Raw genomic sequence first — 18,175 nt, 5'->3', positions numbered from 1 at the left:
ATGTTGGTTAAAAGAAACAAAGCCTCAAACAATTAAAATAAGGAGCAAGATCAAAATCTAATTAATGTTTTAGTTGAAGAAGTTGAAGAAGAAGCAAGGATGGAAGACAAAGCAATAACAAAAATAGATTTAATTAAATGAGGTAAGTAGGAAACCTACATTATGCTCACAGACATCACAGAGTAGTTAATATCAAAACATTAAAAATATATGTATATGAAAACAATAAAACTACAATTATTGTAGATATCAATGCACTTTTTTCAGCTCTAGACAAATATAATGAAAATAAGGTAATAAAAGGCCTCAATAGAAATCTAGTAAATTTAAATATGATAGATTGAAATTATGGGAATGGGAACAGAACCTAAAATAACAACAACAATAAATCAACCATGTTCTAGGAAATAAAAATATCAGTAACAAATGCAGAACAATTAAATAAATTCTTTACTATGATGCAATAAAAATTACAATCCAGAAAAGGCCTTTGAAGGAAAGATTAGATATTAACTAAAGACTAAATAGCCACATCTTAAACAATACATGGTTCTGATGAATTCACTGACAAATCATGACTCAGTGCCTAAAGAACTTCTCTCTTAAGAGAGGTGATTCTCCTCAAAAAGTAGAATAAAAAATCTAATTCTGGCTATAGTAAATGGGAGAACTTGCTTGGCTATGCAGATATTCTATGGATTTTCATTTTTAATGTATTTTTTCAAATGGGGTGAGAAAGTTAAAGGGAGGAAATAAGTATTTGTTAATTGCAAAAAAAATTATAATAGAAAAAATTCATGAATTTAGGTTTAGACAAGGGGACTTGTGAGCTATTTAAGAAATTGTGATGATGGGGGAAGCTAGATGAGTTAGTAGACTGAGAGGCAGGCTAGAAACAGAAAGTCCAGGGTTCAAATTTGGCCTCAGACATTTCCTAGTTGTGTTATCCTGGGAAAGGGCATTTAATCCAATTGCGTAGCTCTCAGGACTCTTCTGCTTTGGAACCAATACACAGTATTGACTAAGATGGTTTAAAGAAAAAATTAAGATAAGTATTTTAATATAGTTGTTTTCCATTGTAATCCTATTTTATTTCTGCATTTAAAAATATTTTTTTTGAGGTGTCTATGGTTGTCACCAAGCTGCCAAAAGTATCCATGATAAAAAATAGTTAAGAGTCGCTGGTTTGGGTCAAGACCACTTTAAGCACAACAGTAATTGGCAAATAGAAACTAGGCTTAAAAGGTTATATCATAAAAAAAGAAGAGGAGCAAGTAATTGTAGGAATATCATTTATGGGAAGATATCATGACAAAAAAGGAAGTGAGAAGTTTAAAAAAGAAAATTAATTAAAAAAATAAAATTTCTAAAAATGCTCTGATATCCATGAGATATAAGAAATAGATTCAAATATGCAACTATGGTCAAATAATAATACACAGCTCTTGAAGAAATAAATCAATCAGTAGTCATGCGGGAAAAATGCTAAAAATCATTAATTACTTGGAAAAGCAAATTAAAACAACTCCCACGTTTCAATTCACACAACTGACAAAAAAGGGAAATGATTGTTGTAAGGGTTGCAGGAAGATAGGCATACTGGTAGAGTCTTGTCAGAGTAATAAGTTAGTCCAGCTATTCTGGAAAGAATTTGGAATTATGTTTGCAAAGTCAGTAAAATGCATATTCTTTGATGCAGGAATACCATTCGTAGGCCAATATCTAGAGTTCCATATGTTTAAAATATTCATATCAGTTCTTTTGTTTTACAAAGAATAGGAGACAAGGGGATTAACTGAATAAATCATGGCATATAAATATAATATAAATATAATGAAAAGCATCTTTTCAGAGAAACCTGGGAAATTTTATGAACTGATGCAGAGTAAGTGAGCAAAACCCTGATAGTAATTTATATAATGACAGACTTAAAAATGAACAACCAAAAAAAAAAACAACAAAAAACCCCAACATGAAAATGAAGAAAACCCAAGAATGCTTATAATTTATTAACAAATTCTGATTCGAAAAAACTGAACGTGAAACATGCTACCTAATTTCTGGGAAGAAGTAACAGACTCAAAATAAAGAATGGGCAAATTTGTTGAATTTTTTTGTTTGATTAAGATTACTTACATTAAAAAAAAATTAAACACCTGAAGAGATAAAAATGAATTAACTTTAACAAAGACATTTCCAGAAGCATGAATGAGAAATTTTATAACTTCTCATGTTGTGGAGACATTATATATTTTGTGAAACATAAGAACTTATGTGTGCTCTTTCCTAAGAGCAGTAAGGAGTGACTGATATAAGTCCTTTATTTGATCAATAGTCATCCAAGGAAAATCCTTATTATGAATTTATCATGTCACAGGATTTCAACAATTTGGGAATATTAGGTATCCTTTTGCCTTGTGGAAATCCAGATGTAATAAGATTTAGGTTTAGATAATTTAGATTATCACAGAGGAGTCTTTTTCAATTCTTCTGCCATCAAATGTAGTATTGTCTAATATCTGGATAATTTTAAAGGTCTGCTTTCAATCCATTCTGTACCTTACCAAAGTTATAAACTAATATTCCTGAAACAGTTTTTAATGTCACAGTTCCCTACATAGATAATTAAGTATAAATCATAGATCTTTCATAATCTGGTTCCAATCCATCCCTGAAGTCTTATCTTTTACTTTTACTACACCTAGTAAACTCCAATTAAACTGGGTTAATTCATTATCCCCTGAGCTTGGCTGTTTAAACTGTATTGGCATAACAGTGTCTTTTTCATGCTAGAACTCCTCTCTTCTGTGATCTTATTTTTGAGTACCATTTTCTCTAATTGTTGAGTTCCTCTTCTATTTTTTGGAGAGACCGAGGCTAGTCAACATTCATTCTAACTCTACTTCTGACTCATTAGATTTTGACAGTACTGCTGCCCTGAATTGGTACTTCCCCATCTCCTTTTGCCCCATGCTTTTCACCAACTTTTTAAGCATTGCTTTTCCCTGTTAGAATTGGAAAAAAAAAAAAAGGCCTTTATCTTCCATCTAAGAAACAACACTATTTATTGATTCTTGGCAGAGAGTGGTAAAGGCTAGGCAATGGGGGGGTTAAGTGACTTGCCGTGGGTCACATAGCTAGAAAGCATCTAAGGCTAGATTTAAAACCAGGATGGTACGGATTAAAATTTAAGTTATTATAGGAATTGTCTTTTTTTTTTCACTTAGATGTGCATTCTCAGTGCCTGTTGTTTAATAAATGCTTGTTGAATGGCAAAAAGAATATATTCCCATTTTTGCTATCTTTTTTCTTGTGCAGAAGTCTTCTTAAATTATTTCAATTTTTATAATTTTTCTTCCCCATCAAACACATTTTCCATAAAGCTTCACCTGACTTCTCCACTCCAGGGTAATTTCTCATTCTTTTTTTACTATTTTTTTTTACTTATATTACATAACAGCCAGGGATTAGGTCTAAGTCTTTGTATTCCCATTGTCTAATATAATGCTTTGCTTAATATATGTCGGTTTATAAAAATGAGACGTGTTTTTAAAACCACCAAGATTAAATGAAAAGGGTTAAGATTTCCTTTGATATTGCAGTTCCTCTTGATTTATAAAAGAAGAGAGACAGGAAGCTGTCTTAAAGAAGATTACTGAGGCAAAAACTTTCATCTCACTAAGTGAAACCAAGGTGATGGATAAAAATTCACCTGAAGATAGCTTATATGGCTCTCCCTCAAGGATATCTATATATCTATATGTCTATATCTCTCTCTATATATATCATCATAATCAAAACAATATCATATCTTCCTTACTTTTGTCTACGTTCCAAATGTAACAAGTAAAAATTATCTATATACACACTTTAAAAAAGTGTGTGTGTCTGTGTGTAGAACTTTAGCTGATAATAAAGCCTACATTTCAAAAAGGATCAGCAGCATGGTTTTTGCAAGGATACATATGACTTAAAGTCGATTAACTCTATTGGGAAAAAAATTAAGGATTCCTTACAAATGAAGATTGCCAATGATATAAATATATCACATAGTTTTTGTGTATCAGCAATTAGTATATATTAGTGAAAAGTGTAAATGAAACTATGAATTTCATGTAATTAGCATTCTTTTAACAAAAGATTATTATAGTAAATTTGCTCAGTAGGCTTGAAGCTAAAATTGTACTATTTTCTTTTTACTAACCTGTGAGACTGTCTGGACGAGGTGGAACCATCCTCTCATAAATATCATATTGCTGTTGTCCAAATTGTTCAATATCATGAATAGTTCTTTGTATTGATGATCCCAGATGTTGTGGAACTGCAGTCATTCCAGAGCGTTTTGGGGAAGATGAGCCTACCTGGGCATGGGATGGAGAAGCTACCCTAGTCTGTGCATCAGTCAGGGTTAGAGGTGAACCCACTCTAACTGCTGTTTGATATTGAGAAGCTGTTCCATTGGGGTTAGTTGTCTGCCTTGATGTGACTGAACCAACCCGTCGTACGGCTGTGGGAGAAGCAGGTCTCTGTGTGGCATATGGAGATGCTGCTCGCTGGGCAGGTAACGTAGTAGATGAATACACATTTGAATTCAGGGGTCTGGAGTCAGTCACTGATGGAGAGCCATATCCACTACCCAAAGAAGTTCTCAGTGACCCCCTTGAGGGAGAAATGCCCGTACTGATAACATAAGAAGGAGACTGTGCTCTAGATGGAACAGAACTAACTCTTCTCATGGTTCGACTGGCAATATTTGCAGAAGGCTGATAAGAGAGAAAAAAAGTTTAATTTCTTTCCAATTTTTGATGTTTAAAATTAAATAAAAACACAAAATAAACATAATGTAAGTCACTTTATTTTAAATATTCATTAAGTAAGCTTTTCTTCCTTATGATCTACTGTTAGAAATTAAATTATATCTAAAGCTTTTTTTCTTTACTATTATGTTCCTTTTGTTTAATCTTCATCCAGTTGCCTTGAGAGCATTAAATTCAATCAACAAATATGGATCTAATGACCCATAATATTCCCTTCTCTGTTGTATTAGTTGTGCACCCCCCGGTTTATGAACATTTTTGTTAACAAGTTATTTTTCTCTTAAGTACTAATAACGAACTCATGAATGTAAGATTTTCACATACATACATACACACATACATACATATATATACATATATATACACCTCTTTCTTTCCTTAATGTAGTGACCACAAAATAATTTATGACTCAAAATTTGAATAGGGTAAATATTAAGGTAAAGGAAAAACATTTTATGAGAGCAATTCATGCTAAATATATGAATTCACACCTGTGATTTATTTAGTTATTCCAAAAGAAAATTAAGATTCTTAAAAGTTTGAGTCCTCAGACTGATGTCAATTATACTTTTCCTAATAAAGAATTCTTTAATTAAATTTTAATGCATTCTGTTGCTTGATGCCCCATCCCGAATAAGTTTTCTGATTAATATGTCTATTTAATAATTTCATCTATTTTCCTCAGTCTCTTCTCCCTCTGATATCTGAACTCTATTCAATTTTTAATTATTAAAAAACATTTTTTCCCCAAGTCCTTACCTCTCATCTAAGAATCTGATTGGTTCCAAGGCCAAAGAGTGGCAAAGGCTAGGTAAGGGAGGTTAAGTGATTTGCCCTAGGTTGCACAGCTAGGAAGTATCTGAGGCCATATCTGACCCTAGGACCTACCATCTCTGGGCCTTGCTCTCAATCCACTGAACTACCTAGTCATTGCCCAGTTCTATTTATCTTAAGATTATGAAGAAACAGCAAACTGAAAGTAACCCCCCTAAATGTTTAGTGTTTTATTAAAATTCCAACTCTGTATAACAGTAATATTGTAAGTTCAAAAAGAGTCAGAACTATGTCTTATTTTGAAACAAATCTCTCTTCTGGTTTTAGGGCTTTCCACATAGTAGGTACTTTGCTTGCTGTTAGAAATGTTTAGGCTCTGTGTTATGTTCCCAGCTCAGGTGGAGAAAGATAAAATTAAATGCACTTCTTTCACTGTTAATACTATTATGAATCTACCTAACAGCTTGCAGACCCATCTGTTATATAGAATACTGATTTGAAATCAGAGGAAGAAGAACGAAGTAGAAACCAAGTTATGAGTAAAGATGTAGGATAATATATGCAAAGAAACTGAGGTCTGAGAGTAGGAAAATCTTTATTTAATATGTTACTAGACCAATGTATTCAAAGCCAAATTCCCAATCTTCTACACTGGGACCAGAATCTGCCTCTCATTTTAAAACTGGTGTTATGATTATGAAGTCCTCTCTAATAAAGGCAACCCTTCATATCCTAACTTACAAAATATATTATACAGGAAAAGAATCATTTAACATTATTAAGATCTTTGGTTTCATTTTGGATGAAAAAAAGCAATTTCTATAACCAAAACAATAGTATAAAAATTGTGATACACCAGACACGATCACTTGACAAAATGAAATGTCATTTATTTGGGATTTAGCAAGGCCAAATAGCCAGACAATAATGGGGAATTATACTTTGATATTTATTATATTTTTATTTTGTGCCAAGTAGGAAATGGAATAACTAACAAGTATTTCTCAACAGTTATATCAACTGTGCTATTTTGCATCTTTTCTTAGTTGTGCTAGAAATTGCAAAAAAGACCCAAGGAATAGGTTGATGAAATAATTTTTAACAAACCAAAAACCTACAGATCTACATGACCTATATAATTTTTTGCTACAAAAAGATGCATTCATTGTATTGTAACATCATTTTGCTACATATATAGGTATTCATTTATTTGTACTAGAGATATTTCAGTGTGTGACTTTCCATAAGGTAAATTCTATTCTGAAATGGTGGATACTTTCAAATGACCACTTTGTGTCCTAGAAGCATATATAGTGCTTACAGGGATTTATAACTAATATCTAATAGTTCATTTTTTGTCCCTTCTGGGATTTCTGGCCATCCTTCAACTTATCATGGACCAAATCAATTCCTCAATTTAATGGGGATACCAAAACTCTCTGGATTAAAGAATTTTTTTTCCACTTTCATGATATTTAGTACACTTAAACACATTTTCATAATTTAATACAGAATGTCAATACGTTGATTTTAAAAACAAGTTTACCTGGACTAAAGTTTGTCCTTCAGCTCTTGAATTTCTCACCAGATGGTTATTACTTGAGCCTAAGAATGAATGCTGTTGTCTATTATCTGCCTTGCTCAAGTTCTGGCTATTGTGGAAACTACCTGGTTCCTGGTATCCACTGTCAGAATAAGAATTCATTTGTGTTGAACTTCTTGAGTTTCCCAATGACCCTGTAGGATAAGCCAGTACAGAAAAATGTTTATTAGGTATTTCTGATTTGCAAATTTTAAAAAGTAATGAAATGCGGATTTATTCTCTCCCCCTCCAAGAATATTTAAAAGATATACAACAGACCCTCACTTTCATGGAGAGATGTCTGCTCTGGTGAATAAAGAGTCCCTTGTTCTGCTTCTGTCCTGATAAGATATGTATTGGGATGGACAGTGTCAGAAGCTCGAGGTTTGCTTACTCCAGTATTTGGCACATCTATAAAAGGCAAGTTCAATCAGTTAAATCTAATGAAATTATGCAACATTCTAAAATTATGTTTAAAATATTTAACAATGGCATGCTCTAATTTCTTTACCAAACACTTAATTCAATGCAATTAGCTTAATCTTGACTATAAGTACTTAAAATGTTTTATATAGAATAGTCATGTTTTTAAGGGTTCCAGAATATTTTGTAGTAAAATATTATAAAATTTCATACACTTAATTCAGACTAAAGTGCCAAAACTTAGATAATATTGGGAAAAAACCCCAACAACACCACTTGCCATCTCCTAAGCAGTTTTGTTCCTTTACCAACAATTTATTTCAAAGTCCAGTATCTTCAGGAAGGTTACATCAATTATTCTAACTAATAGCCACGTATAATAAATGAATTTTAAAAAATGAAGAAAAAAAGAGATTCCTCATATCTATCTACTTTAAAGTAAAGTTAAATGTAACTCATAATACTATATAGAGAAAAATGTCCTTTAAGCCAAAGACTTGTCTTTTTATGCCTGGTTTTATACTTGTCTCATGTATACTTAAACATTAATCAATATGCATTTATTAAGAACCCTTAGGAGATAAACCTGGTAATATAAGACCTAAGAACAAATCATCTCATACTCAAAAGGAGTTTGCATTATTTAAAAAGAAATTATAACAATTAAGCCCTTATTTTTTTTCTCTCCCATCTTTCTCCAATGGGGGAAAAAAAAAAGAAACAGATAGGACTCTTTCATCACACAAGCATGTTTAAGCAAAATAAATTCTGATGTTGGCACATGCCAAAATGTGTTTTTCATTCTGCATTAGTCAACTAATTCTATCATGAAATGGATAACATTTTTTCAGGTTTCTGGAGTCATGGCTGATCATTTCAAATATCCTTATTGCAGGTTATCAATCTCCTTCCATTCTTTTTTCTGTCATCCTGGATTCTTACTCTTCCGTACCAGATATGGCCAAATCTTATAATTTCTACCTCTACATCTCTCATATCTGACTTTTCTTGCTCCTCATTTATCAACTTAGTTGAAGCCACTCTCTCACACCTCTCACATAATTTTAACAGTTTTCTAATTAGCTTTCTTGCATTGTCTCTTACCACTTCAATCCATACTCCATGCATCAAAATGATTTTCCTAAAGTCAAGGAGATGTAATCCTATCATTTCCCTATTTAATAAACTACAATGGCTTCTTGTAGCTTTTAGAATAATATATAGCTCTTCAATTTGGCTCTTAAATCCCTTCACTGAATAGTCTCAACAGAGATTTCTCCAAGCTCACAGCTCCATTGCCTTTTGCATGCTGTGGACCAAATGAGCAAATCTTTTCTAAGTTCCTCACATGTGACATTCCATCTCCTGTCTCTATATAGGCCTTTGTGTTGATTGTCTCAGGTACCCAGAATATCTGCCAGCAAGATCTAATCATGTTATTTAGAGACAATGAATTCTGTTTTAAATATACTGAGCATGAGTTTGACATCCCTAATAAGACTGAAACTCAGGCGAGAAACTAGGGCTGGATATATAAATGTGAGAATCACTTGTAGTTGTAGTAAGGGGTTTGCAAAAAGCTAAATGCAAGAAGTTGCAGGGCCAACATTCCACTTGGAACTCCCAGCACCTGGGACTAGACAGAGAGAGACAGTTACTGAAAAATCAGTTAACAGTCGGTTACTGGACTCGATATGAGAAAGAAGCTGGGTCCTGTTTGCTCTCAAGATACTCGGAGGGTAGCTGTTTGGTATTCCTTGGGTGAACCTAGGAAAAGCCATTGAGTTCTCTCTCTCTAGCTATCTTGAGATTCCTGCTTGCTTCCTGCTGATTATACTACACAGAGAAAGTGGATTTCTACTGGAGGTGCTAACATCTCTCTCTGGAGCAAAGGAGGACTCTTGTGAGACTCCCTTTGAGCCCTGATTGTCTTTCCTTTACAAAAATCTCTCTCCAATTTAATTACTCCTTTTTTAGTTAGGTTAAGTTTAGATTAGAAAACTTAGTGTCTTAATATCTAGGAGGGGTAGTAGTAAGGTGGTTCCAGATAACCTTCCATTCCCTTGTCCCTTTAGCTAATAAGGCTGTATATATATATATATATATATATATATATATATATATATATATATATTTGGGTGTATGGGGTGCTCAGGGAGGGGTAGTATCTCTGGTATGGAGGGCTTGTCGTGCCCTCCTGGGGCAGCTCTCCAGCCTCTGACCCCCACCTGACACCCAGCTCTCACTTGTGGCTCCCAGTAGCTGCTAGCATGCGGCAGCGGCCACACCCTGGGCAACGGCGTCGACAGGCCAGCTAAACCTTGTGAGGCTAGCCATCGGGTCATCAACCCCTGGTGAACCAGGGCTTTGCTCACCCAGCATGTGAAGACTGTTTCGGCGGAACAGGCGGAAGAAACCAATAAGATGGTTCAACGGCTGAGATGGCGACGCAGCAAGGCACTGTGGAGTGCTCAGGGCTTGTTGGAGCACAAAAGACAACAAGGCCATCCAATGCAGCTGAGGAAGTCTCCAAGTGTAACGACTTTTTGTGCCACTGGACCCAGGCTTCCAACGCCAAGATAGTGGGACTGTCTCTGTGCATCGACTTTTCCATTTAAATCTCCTTCAAGCACAAGTGTCTTTGTGCACGCTCATCTATCCTAACCCCGTCTACCCTCTTCAAGACCTGCGGCAATGGGGGAGTGGCGATGCAACAGGTGGAAGTGACCACTGGCAGTTGTAGTCACGATCTTGCATGTAGGCGGCCCATGGACCAGTGGTCGCTCGGCCCTGTAGGGCAGCAGGGATGTTCGGCAGCATCCTGGGTGACTGAGCAGCCCTCTCTAGGACAGCACTGCTCACCCTCATCAAGGGAGGGGACTAGAAAAGGTGTCCCAAACATTGCCTGCCCTATAAACACCCGGTCAGCACACCGTGGCTGGCGGGTAATCCGTTTAAGAGGTCGAAATCAAAAGAACCTCAGTCTTTGGACTTCAAAGCCATACGAGGATACATCAATAGATGATAATGCACAAAGACAATAGTCATTCTCGGTCACTGAGAGACTACCAATATATATATATATATATTTAGAGTGATCCCTTCTGTATAACTTCCCTATAACATTTGGCAGAGTCAGCTAGGCAAAACCTTAGGAAAATAACAGACTTTGACCAAGAAAAACAGATAGAGGGCAAGTTGAGAGTTAGGGTCTGGGAAGATTCCATTGGAACTCCCAGCACTTGGTAGATTCCAGGGCGTTGCCACAGAACTCCCTGACTCTGCCTGGACTCTGGGGGGATTTAAAAAGTTAAAGGCCCAAAGGCTCATGTGCTAGGTGGCTATTTTGGGTTTTTTTTTTCTGATTTTAAAAATTGGTTCTTTTGTTGTTCTGTTCATGGGTGTTAAGTAATATAAATAAAAGTGGATAATAATAGGTCATATCCTTTATCATATAGTAGTTAATGTAAACATATCAAGGGACATGACAAATGATGTATTGTACCTTTTGTGGGATTGTGTTTTACACATCCCTTATGTAATTATTTATCTGTTTCCTCAATGCTGTTATGTAATGTTAGGGTATCAGTGCATGAAAAAACCATTGATGTGTTTAACTATGCAATCTGTATTATCATATATACCTTTGAGTTGTATATGTTTATTTATATTATATAAGTGTAAATTTGTGGTGTTTGGTGTCGGTTATAGATTGAAGCAAATGATTATAATTATGAAGGAAAAGAGAGACAATGGAGTCATGCATGAAAGACAGGATGCTTTAACAAATGATTTTGGAAATGATTTAAAGGATAATGAGGTTAATAAAGAAAACAATGATGGGAAAATTAAGAATTTGACTACATTACAATAGGAAGAGGCAGAATGCAATAAAAATCAAGTATCTTTGTTTCCATTAAGAGATATCCCTGTTGAAACTGATGATGAAATATACAAAGTCAAAACTCACAAACTGTTTACACCAGAGAATTTGGAATCAGTTAAACATAGGACTCCATCATTTACAGAAGAACCCAATAAGGTTGTAAGGGAATTTCAAAGGGCTATAAATATTTTTGACCCTGATTATGGTGATTTTTATTTATTGATGAAAGAATTATTAACAAAAAGGGAAAGAAATAAGTTTATTGATGAGACAAGGAATGATCCATTATTGATCCCATGGCCAGAAACTTTTTAAGGTGTGGATATGAATAATAAAGCTGATTATGAATTGATGAAAGAGGCCAGAAAGTCAATTATGGATGTGATGAAGAGGCACACTAAAAGACCTAATGCCTGGTCTAAATATGAGAATATAAAAAAAAAAATAAATGAAATACCTACAAATTACTTGGAGAGAATTACAGAAGCTGCAGAAATTTTATGAAACATGGAGGTTTTAGAAGAAGGCACAGTTGCTCATATTAGGACCCAAGACCCAAGAACTCTTACCTGCCATCTTATAATCAATACTAATTATTGGTTCAAGGGAAGAAGAGAAGGAAGGGCTAGGTAACTGGTGAAAGGTGACTTGCTCAGAGTAACACAGCTAGGAAGTATGAGGCCTGAGTTGAGACTAGGACATTCCATCTCTAAGCTTTTCCCTTAATCCACTGAACAACTTAGCTGTGCCCATCAGAATTTGTAATTATAAAAGCACTGGTAATGTTGATGAGGTCAGCAACCATCAGATTAAATTGCTCCATACCTAGTTCGTGAAGTAGCTAAAATGCATTTTCTTAATCAAATACCTGCTAATTCTATTATTTTCTTCTATCAAATGACGACAAGTAAATGTAATTTTAACATTACCTTCTCATTCCCAACATATTTCATTATCTATTGTAAAATTTTCAGTCTTAAATTTAACAGTAAAACCCCTTATTAGAAATAAACAATAACACACCTTTTTGATACCCTCTTCTCTGGCCTGTGCTTGATATTTTTTCTACCTGCTTTCTAGCTCTTTATGAGTTGTCTTTGTCAGATCATTATCCATTAGTCTTTTTTTAACTGTGGGTATAACTATCAAAGTTTCTCTTCTCTTTTTTCTTTAAATTCTGTTTGAGTGACCTTTTCAGCATATATGGCTCCATTGTTATCTGTAAAAAAATGACTCTCTAAATATATAGCCTGAATCTTTTCTGGTTTCCAAACACATACCACAAAATATTGAGCATTTCACATCAGAAGCCACATAGACATCTTAAATTTAATGTAGTCTAAAAAAAACCTTATCTTTTTCTCAAAATCTATTCTTTTCTTCAAAGTTTTCACATTCATTTCTGTTATGGTCACCATCAACCCTTCAAGTCACTCAGGTTAATAACATCAGATTTATTCTTCATTTTCTCTCACTCAATAAATCCAAACACTTGTTTCATATTTTATTAATTCTATCTATATAATATTTCTTATTCCTTATAACTCACAAGTCACTTTCACCTTCATTTAGATATTGATTCCCCATTCCCTGCCAAACTACTGCAGTAGCCTCCTACTTGGTTCCCCAGGCTTAAGTTTCTTCTTTCTGCACAAGAGATTTTCCTAAAGCAAAGTCCTGTCTGTGTCCCTCCCCTGCTTAATAAACAGCAATGGCTCCCTATTATCCTTAGGTTCAAACACAAACTCCTCTTAAAGGCACTTAAAACCTTTTGCAGCTTAGATACATCTATCCTTATTAATCCATGAATCCCCTTCATGATTTCTATAGTTTAAACAAACTAATCTTATTGCAGTTTTTTATATACAACATTCCATTTCCTGTGTACATGTTTTGCACATGCTGTCTCCCATGCCTGGAACACGTTTCTTTCTTTACCTCCTTTTCTTAGGATCCTGAATTTCATTCAAAAATCAATTCAGGAAACTTCCGGTCAAGATGGCGGCTTAGAGAAAGCTAAAGTTCAGATCTCCGGAAAACCCTTCCCGACAGATCTCAAACTATAAGCTCCTAAGGCGCCGAAATTCAAAACGATCAACAGCATAGACCCTGGGAATCCTCCTCCTGGACCTGGACCTGGATCAAAAGGTATGGCCCCCCTCAAAAGCCAGAACCTGAGATCACTCAGACCTAAGGGGTAGGAGCGCAGAGTCCAAGGCTCCGGGAAGCCGCAGCCCCTTCCCCCGCAGAGAGCAGGGTCCTCTGAAACAACAGCAACCCGCCGGACTGGCAAGACAGCCTCAGGGGCCAGATTCTTCTATTCAAGTCTCAGTGAAAGTCACTGCCCTCAGAGCTTCCGGAAGCTGTGGCCCCTTCCCTGGCAGAGAGCAGGGTCGTCTGAAGCAACAGCAACCCTCAGGGTGGGCAAGACAGTCTCACGGGCTGGATCCTTCTATCGAAGTCTCAGTGAAAGTCACTGCACTCAGAGCTCCCTGAAGCCGCGGCCCCTTCCCCGGCAGAGAGCAGGGTCCTCTGAAACAACAGTAACCCTCAGGGCCGACAAAACAGACTCACGGCTGGCTATTCTGAAGGCAACTTCCGGAAAGCAACCCGACCCAGGCCAGTCAAGGGGGCACCTTAGCAGCAGGGAAACAGAGAGAACCTGGGGAGAGTGTGGCCCCCTGGTCCGACCCTTCCATTCCAGTTCCAGGGAAAGTCATTGCCTTAAGGCATATTCAGAGTAAACCAGGGAAAGCTCATAGAACCGACAAGAAAAGCTAATCCTCCCCATTCAGAGATGGCAAATTCCACAGAAGCACAGAAGCCCCAAAATCCCAAGAAAAATAAGAAGAAAGGGGCGACTTTGGACACATTCTATGGAGCCAAAATACAAAATACAGAGGAGATAGAAGACGATACACAAGAAAATGCCCCAAAACCTTCCAAAGGAAATGGAAACTCTCCACAAACCCATGAAGAATTTGAATCAGAAATGACCAAAAAGATGGAAGCCTTCTGGGAGGAAAAGTGGGAAATAATGCAAAAGAAATTCACGCATCTACAAAACCAGTTTGACCAAAGTGAAAAGGAAAACCAGGCTTTAAAGGCCAGAATCAGGCAACTGGAAGACAACGATCGTGTAAAAGAGCAAGAATTAATAAAGCAAAGCCAAAATACCAAGAAATTAGAAGAGAACATAAAATATCTCACCGACAAGGTGACAGATCTGGAAAATAGAGGGAGAAGAGATAATTTAAGAATAATTGGACTTCCAGAAAAGCCAGAAATAAACACCAAACTCGACATCATGATACAAGATATAATCAAAGAAAATTACCCAGAGATTCTAGAACAAGGGGGTAATACAGCCACTGACAGAGCTCACAGAACACCTTCTACACTAAACCCCCAAAAGACAACTCCCAGGAATGTAATTGCCAAATTCCAAAGCTCTCAAACAAAAGAAAAAATCCTACAGGAAACCAGAAAAAGACAATTTAGATACAAAGGAATGCCAATCAGGGTCACACAAGACCTTGCAAGTTCTACTCTGAATCATCGTAAGACATGGAACATGATCTTCAGAAAGGCAAGAGAGCTGGGTCTTCAAAAAAGAATCAGCTACCCAGAAAAACTGACTATATACTTCCAAGGGAAAGAATGGGCATTCAACAAAATAGAAGATTCCAACTTTTTGCAAAGAAAAGACCAGAGCTCTGTGGAAAGTTTGATACCGAAAAACAAAGAGCAAGGAATACCTGAAAAGGTAAATATTAAGGAAAGGGGAAAGGAGAAAAATGTTATCTTCTTCTTTTATTCAAACTCTCTTCTATAAGGACTACATTTCTATCAACCTATGTATACTAATATGTGGGGAAAATGTAATGTATAAATAGGGGGTAATGAAAGACCGAATAGAATAATCTTTCTCACACAAAGATTCACATGGGAAGGGGAGGGGAAGAAAACTCCTATAAGAAGGAGAGGAAGAGAGGGTTTTTTTTTACTTAAACCTTAATCTCAGGGAAATCAACTCTGAGAGGGAAAAACATCCAGATCCATTGGGATCTTGAATTCTATCTTACCCAACAAGGGTAGGGAGAAGGGAAAACCAAGGGGGGGAGGGGGAGAGGGAAAACAAAAAGGGAGGGAAAGAGAGGGGGGAGGGGGAGGGAACAAAAAGGGAGGGACTAAAAAGGGAAACATCAAGGGTGGGGACAAGGGGGACTGATTCAAAGTAAATCACTGAACTAAAAGGTAGAGCCGAAGAAGAAAAGGTTAGAGTCAGGGAAGAATATCAAAATGCCAGGGAGTCCACAAATGACAATCATAACTTTGAACGTGAATGGGATGAACGCACCCATAAAACGTAGACGAATAGCAGAATGGATTAGAATCCAAAACTCTACCATATGTTGTCTTCAAGAAACACACATGAGGCGGGTAGACACCCACAAGGTCAGAATTAAAGGATGGAGTAAGACCTTCTGGGCCTCAACTGACAGAAAGAAGGCAGAAGTGGTAATCATGATATCTGATGAAGCCAAAGCAAAAATAGACCTGATCAAAAGGGACAGGGAAGGCAATTATATTTTGTTAAAAGGGACTTTAGACAATGAGGAAATATCATTAATCAACATGTATGCACCAAATAATATAGCATCCAAATTTCTAATGGAGAAACTAGGAGAATTGAAGGAAGAAATAGACAGTAAAACCATACTAGTGGGAGACTTAAACCAACCATTATCAAATTTAGATAAATCAAATCAAAAAATAAATAAGAAAGAGGTAAAAGAAGTGAATAAAATCTTAGAAAAATTAGAATTAATAGACATATGGAGAAAAATATAGAGATAAAAAGGAATACACCTTCTTCTCAGCACCACATGGCACATTCACAAAAATTGACCATACATTAGGTCACAGAAACATAGCACACAAATGCAGAAAAGCAGAAATAATGAATGCAGCCTTCTCAGATCACAAGGCAATAAAAATAATGATTAGTAATGGTACATGGAAAACCAAATCTAAAACCAATTGGAAATTAAACAATATGATACTCCAAAATCGTTTAGTTAAAGAAGAAATCATAGAAACAATTAATAATTTCATCGAGGAAAATGACAATGGCGAGACATCCTTTCAAACCTTTTGGGATGCAGTCAAAGCGGTAATCAGAGGTAAATTCATATCCCTGAGTGCATATATTAACAAACTAGGGAGAGCAGAGATCAATCAATTGGAAATGCAAATGAAAAAACTCAAAAGCGATCAAATTAATACCCCCCAGCAGAAAACCAAACTAGAAATCCTAAAAATTAAGGGAGAAATTAATAAAATCGAAAGTGATAGAACTATTGATTTAATAAATAAGACAAGAAGCTGGTACTTTGAAAAAACAAACAAAATAGACAAAGTATTGGTCAATCTAATTTAAAAAGGAAGGAAGAAAAGCAAATTAATAGCATTAAAGATGAAAAGGGGGACAGCACCTCAGATGAAGAGGAAATTAAGGCAATCATTAGAAATTACTTTGCCCAATTATATGGCAATAAATACACCAATTTAGGTGACATGGATGAATATATACAAAAATACAAACTGCCTAGACTAACAGAAGAAGAAATAGAATTCTTAAATAATCCCATATCAGAAAATGAAATCCAACAAGCCATCAAAGAACTCCCTAAGAAAAAATCCCCAGGGCCTGATGGATTCACCAGTGAATTCTATCAAACATTCAGAGAACAGTTAATCTCAATACTATACAAACTATTTGACATAATAAGCAAAGAGGGAATTCTACGAAACTCCTTTTACGACACAAACATGGTACTGATTCCAAAACCAGGCAGGTCAAAAACAGAGAAAGGAAACTATAGACCAATCTCCCTAATGAATATAGATGCAAAAATCTTAAATAGGATACTAGCAAAAAGACTCCAGCAAGTGATCAGAAGGATCATTCACCATGATCAAGTAGGATTTATACCAGGGATGCAGGGCTGGTTCAATATTAGGAAAACCATCCACATAATTGACCACATCAACAAGCAAACCACCAAGAACCACATGATTATCTCAATAGACGCAGAAAAAGCATCTGATAAAATACAACACCCATTCCTACTAAAAACACTAGAAAGCATAGGAATAGAAGGGTCATTCCTAAAAATAATAAACAGTATATATCTAAAACCATCAGCTAATATCATCTGCAATGGGGATAAACTAGACGCATTCCCAATAAGATCAGGAGTGAAACAAGGATGCCCATTATCACCTCTACTATTTGACATTGTACTAGAAACACTAGCAGTAGCAATTAGAGAAGAAAAAGAAATTGAAGGCATCAAAATAGGCAAGGAGGAGACCAAGTTATCACTCTTTGCAGATGACATGATGGTCTACTTAAAGAATCCTAGAGATTCAACCAAAAAGCTAAATGAAATAATCAACAACTTTAGCAAAGTTGCAGGATACAAAATAAACCCACATAAATCATCAGCATTTCTATATATCTCCAACACTGCTCAGCAGCAAGAACTAGAAAGAGAAATCCCATTCGAAATCACCTTAGACAAAATAAAATACCTAGGAATCTACCTCCCGAGACAAACACAGGAACTATATGAACACAACTACAAAACACTCTCCACACAACTAAAACTAGACTTGAGCAAGTGG

General features: G+C 35.8%; 1 protein-coding gene across 22 annotated transcripts in view; it reads right to left on the bottom strand.

The window, feature by feature from the left end:
- PKP4 (plakophilin 4) overlaps nt 1-18,175 on the bottom strand; it is a 285,178-nt gene that overhangs the window by 69,681 nt on the left and 197,322 nt on the right. For 18 of the 22 annotated variants that reach the window (XM_001366119.5, XM_056793891.1, XM_001366181.5 and 15 more), the window contains 3 exons: nt 7,453-7,584; nt 7,138-7,328; nt 4,205-4,763 (listed from right to left, as the gene is read on the bottom strand). In XM_001366119.5, the coding sequence (XP_001366156.2) occupies nt 4,205-4,763; nt 7,138-7,328; nt 7,453-7,584 (882 nt within the window). The remainder of the gene's footprint in view (nt 1-4,204; nt 4,764-7,137; nt 7,329-7,452; nt 7,585-18,175) is intronic. The other 4 variants (XM_007494198.3, XM_007494200.3, XM_056793892.1 and 1 more) reach the window with 1 other exon arrangement.

The sequence above is a fragment of the Monodelphis domestica genome, chromosome 4 (genome assembly GCF_027887165.1).
Source record: "Monodelphis domestica isolate mMonDom1 chromosome 4, mMonDom1.pri, whole genome shotgun sequence".
NCBI lineage: Eukaryota > Metazoa > Chordata > Mammalia > Didelphimorphia > Didelphidae > Monodelphis > Monodelphis domestica.
The sequence above is the reverse complement of the archived record's forward strand: the minus strand, read 5'-3'. Positions and strand labels throughout refer to the sequence as shown.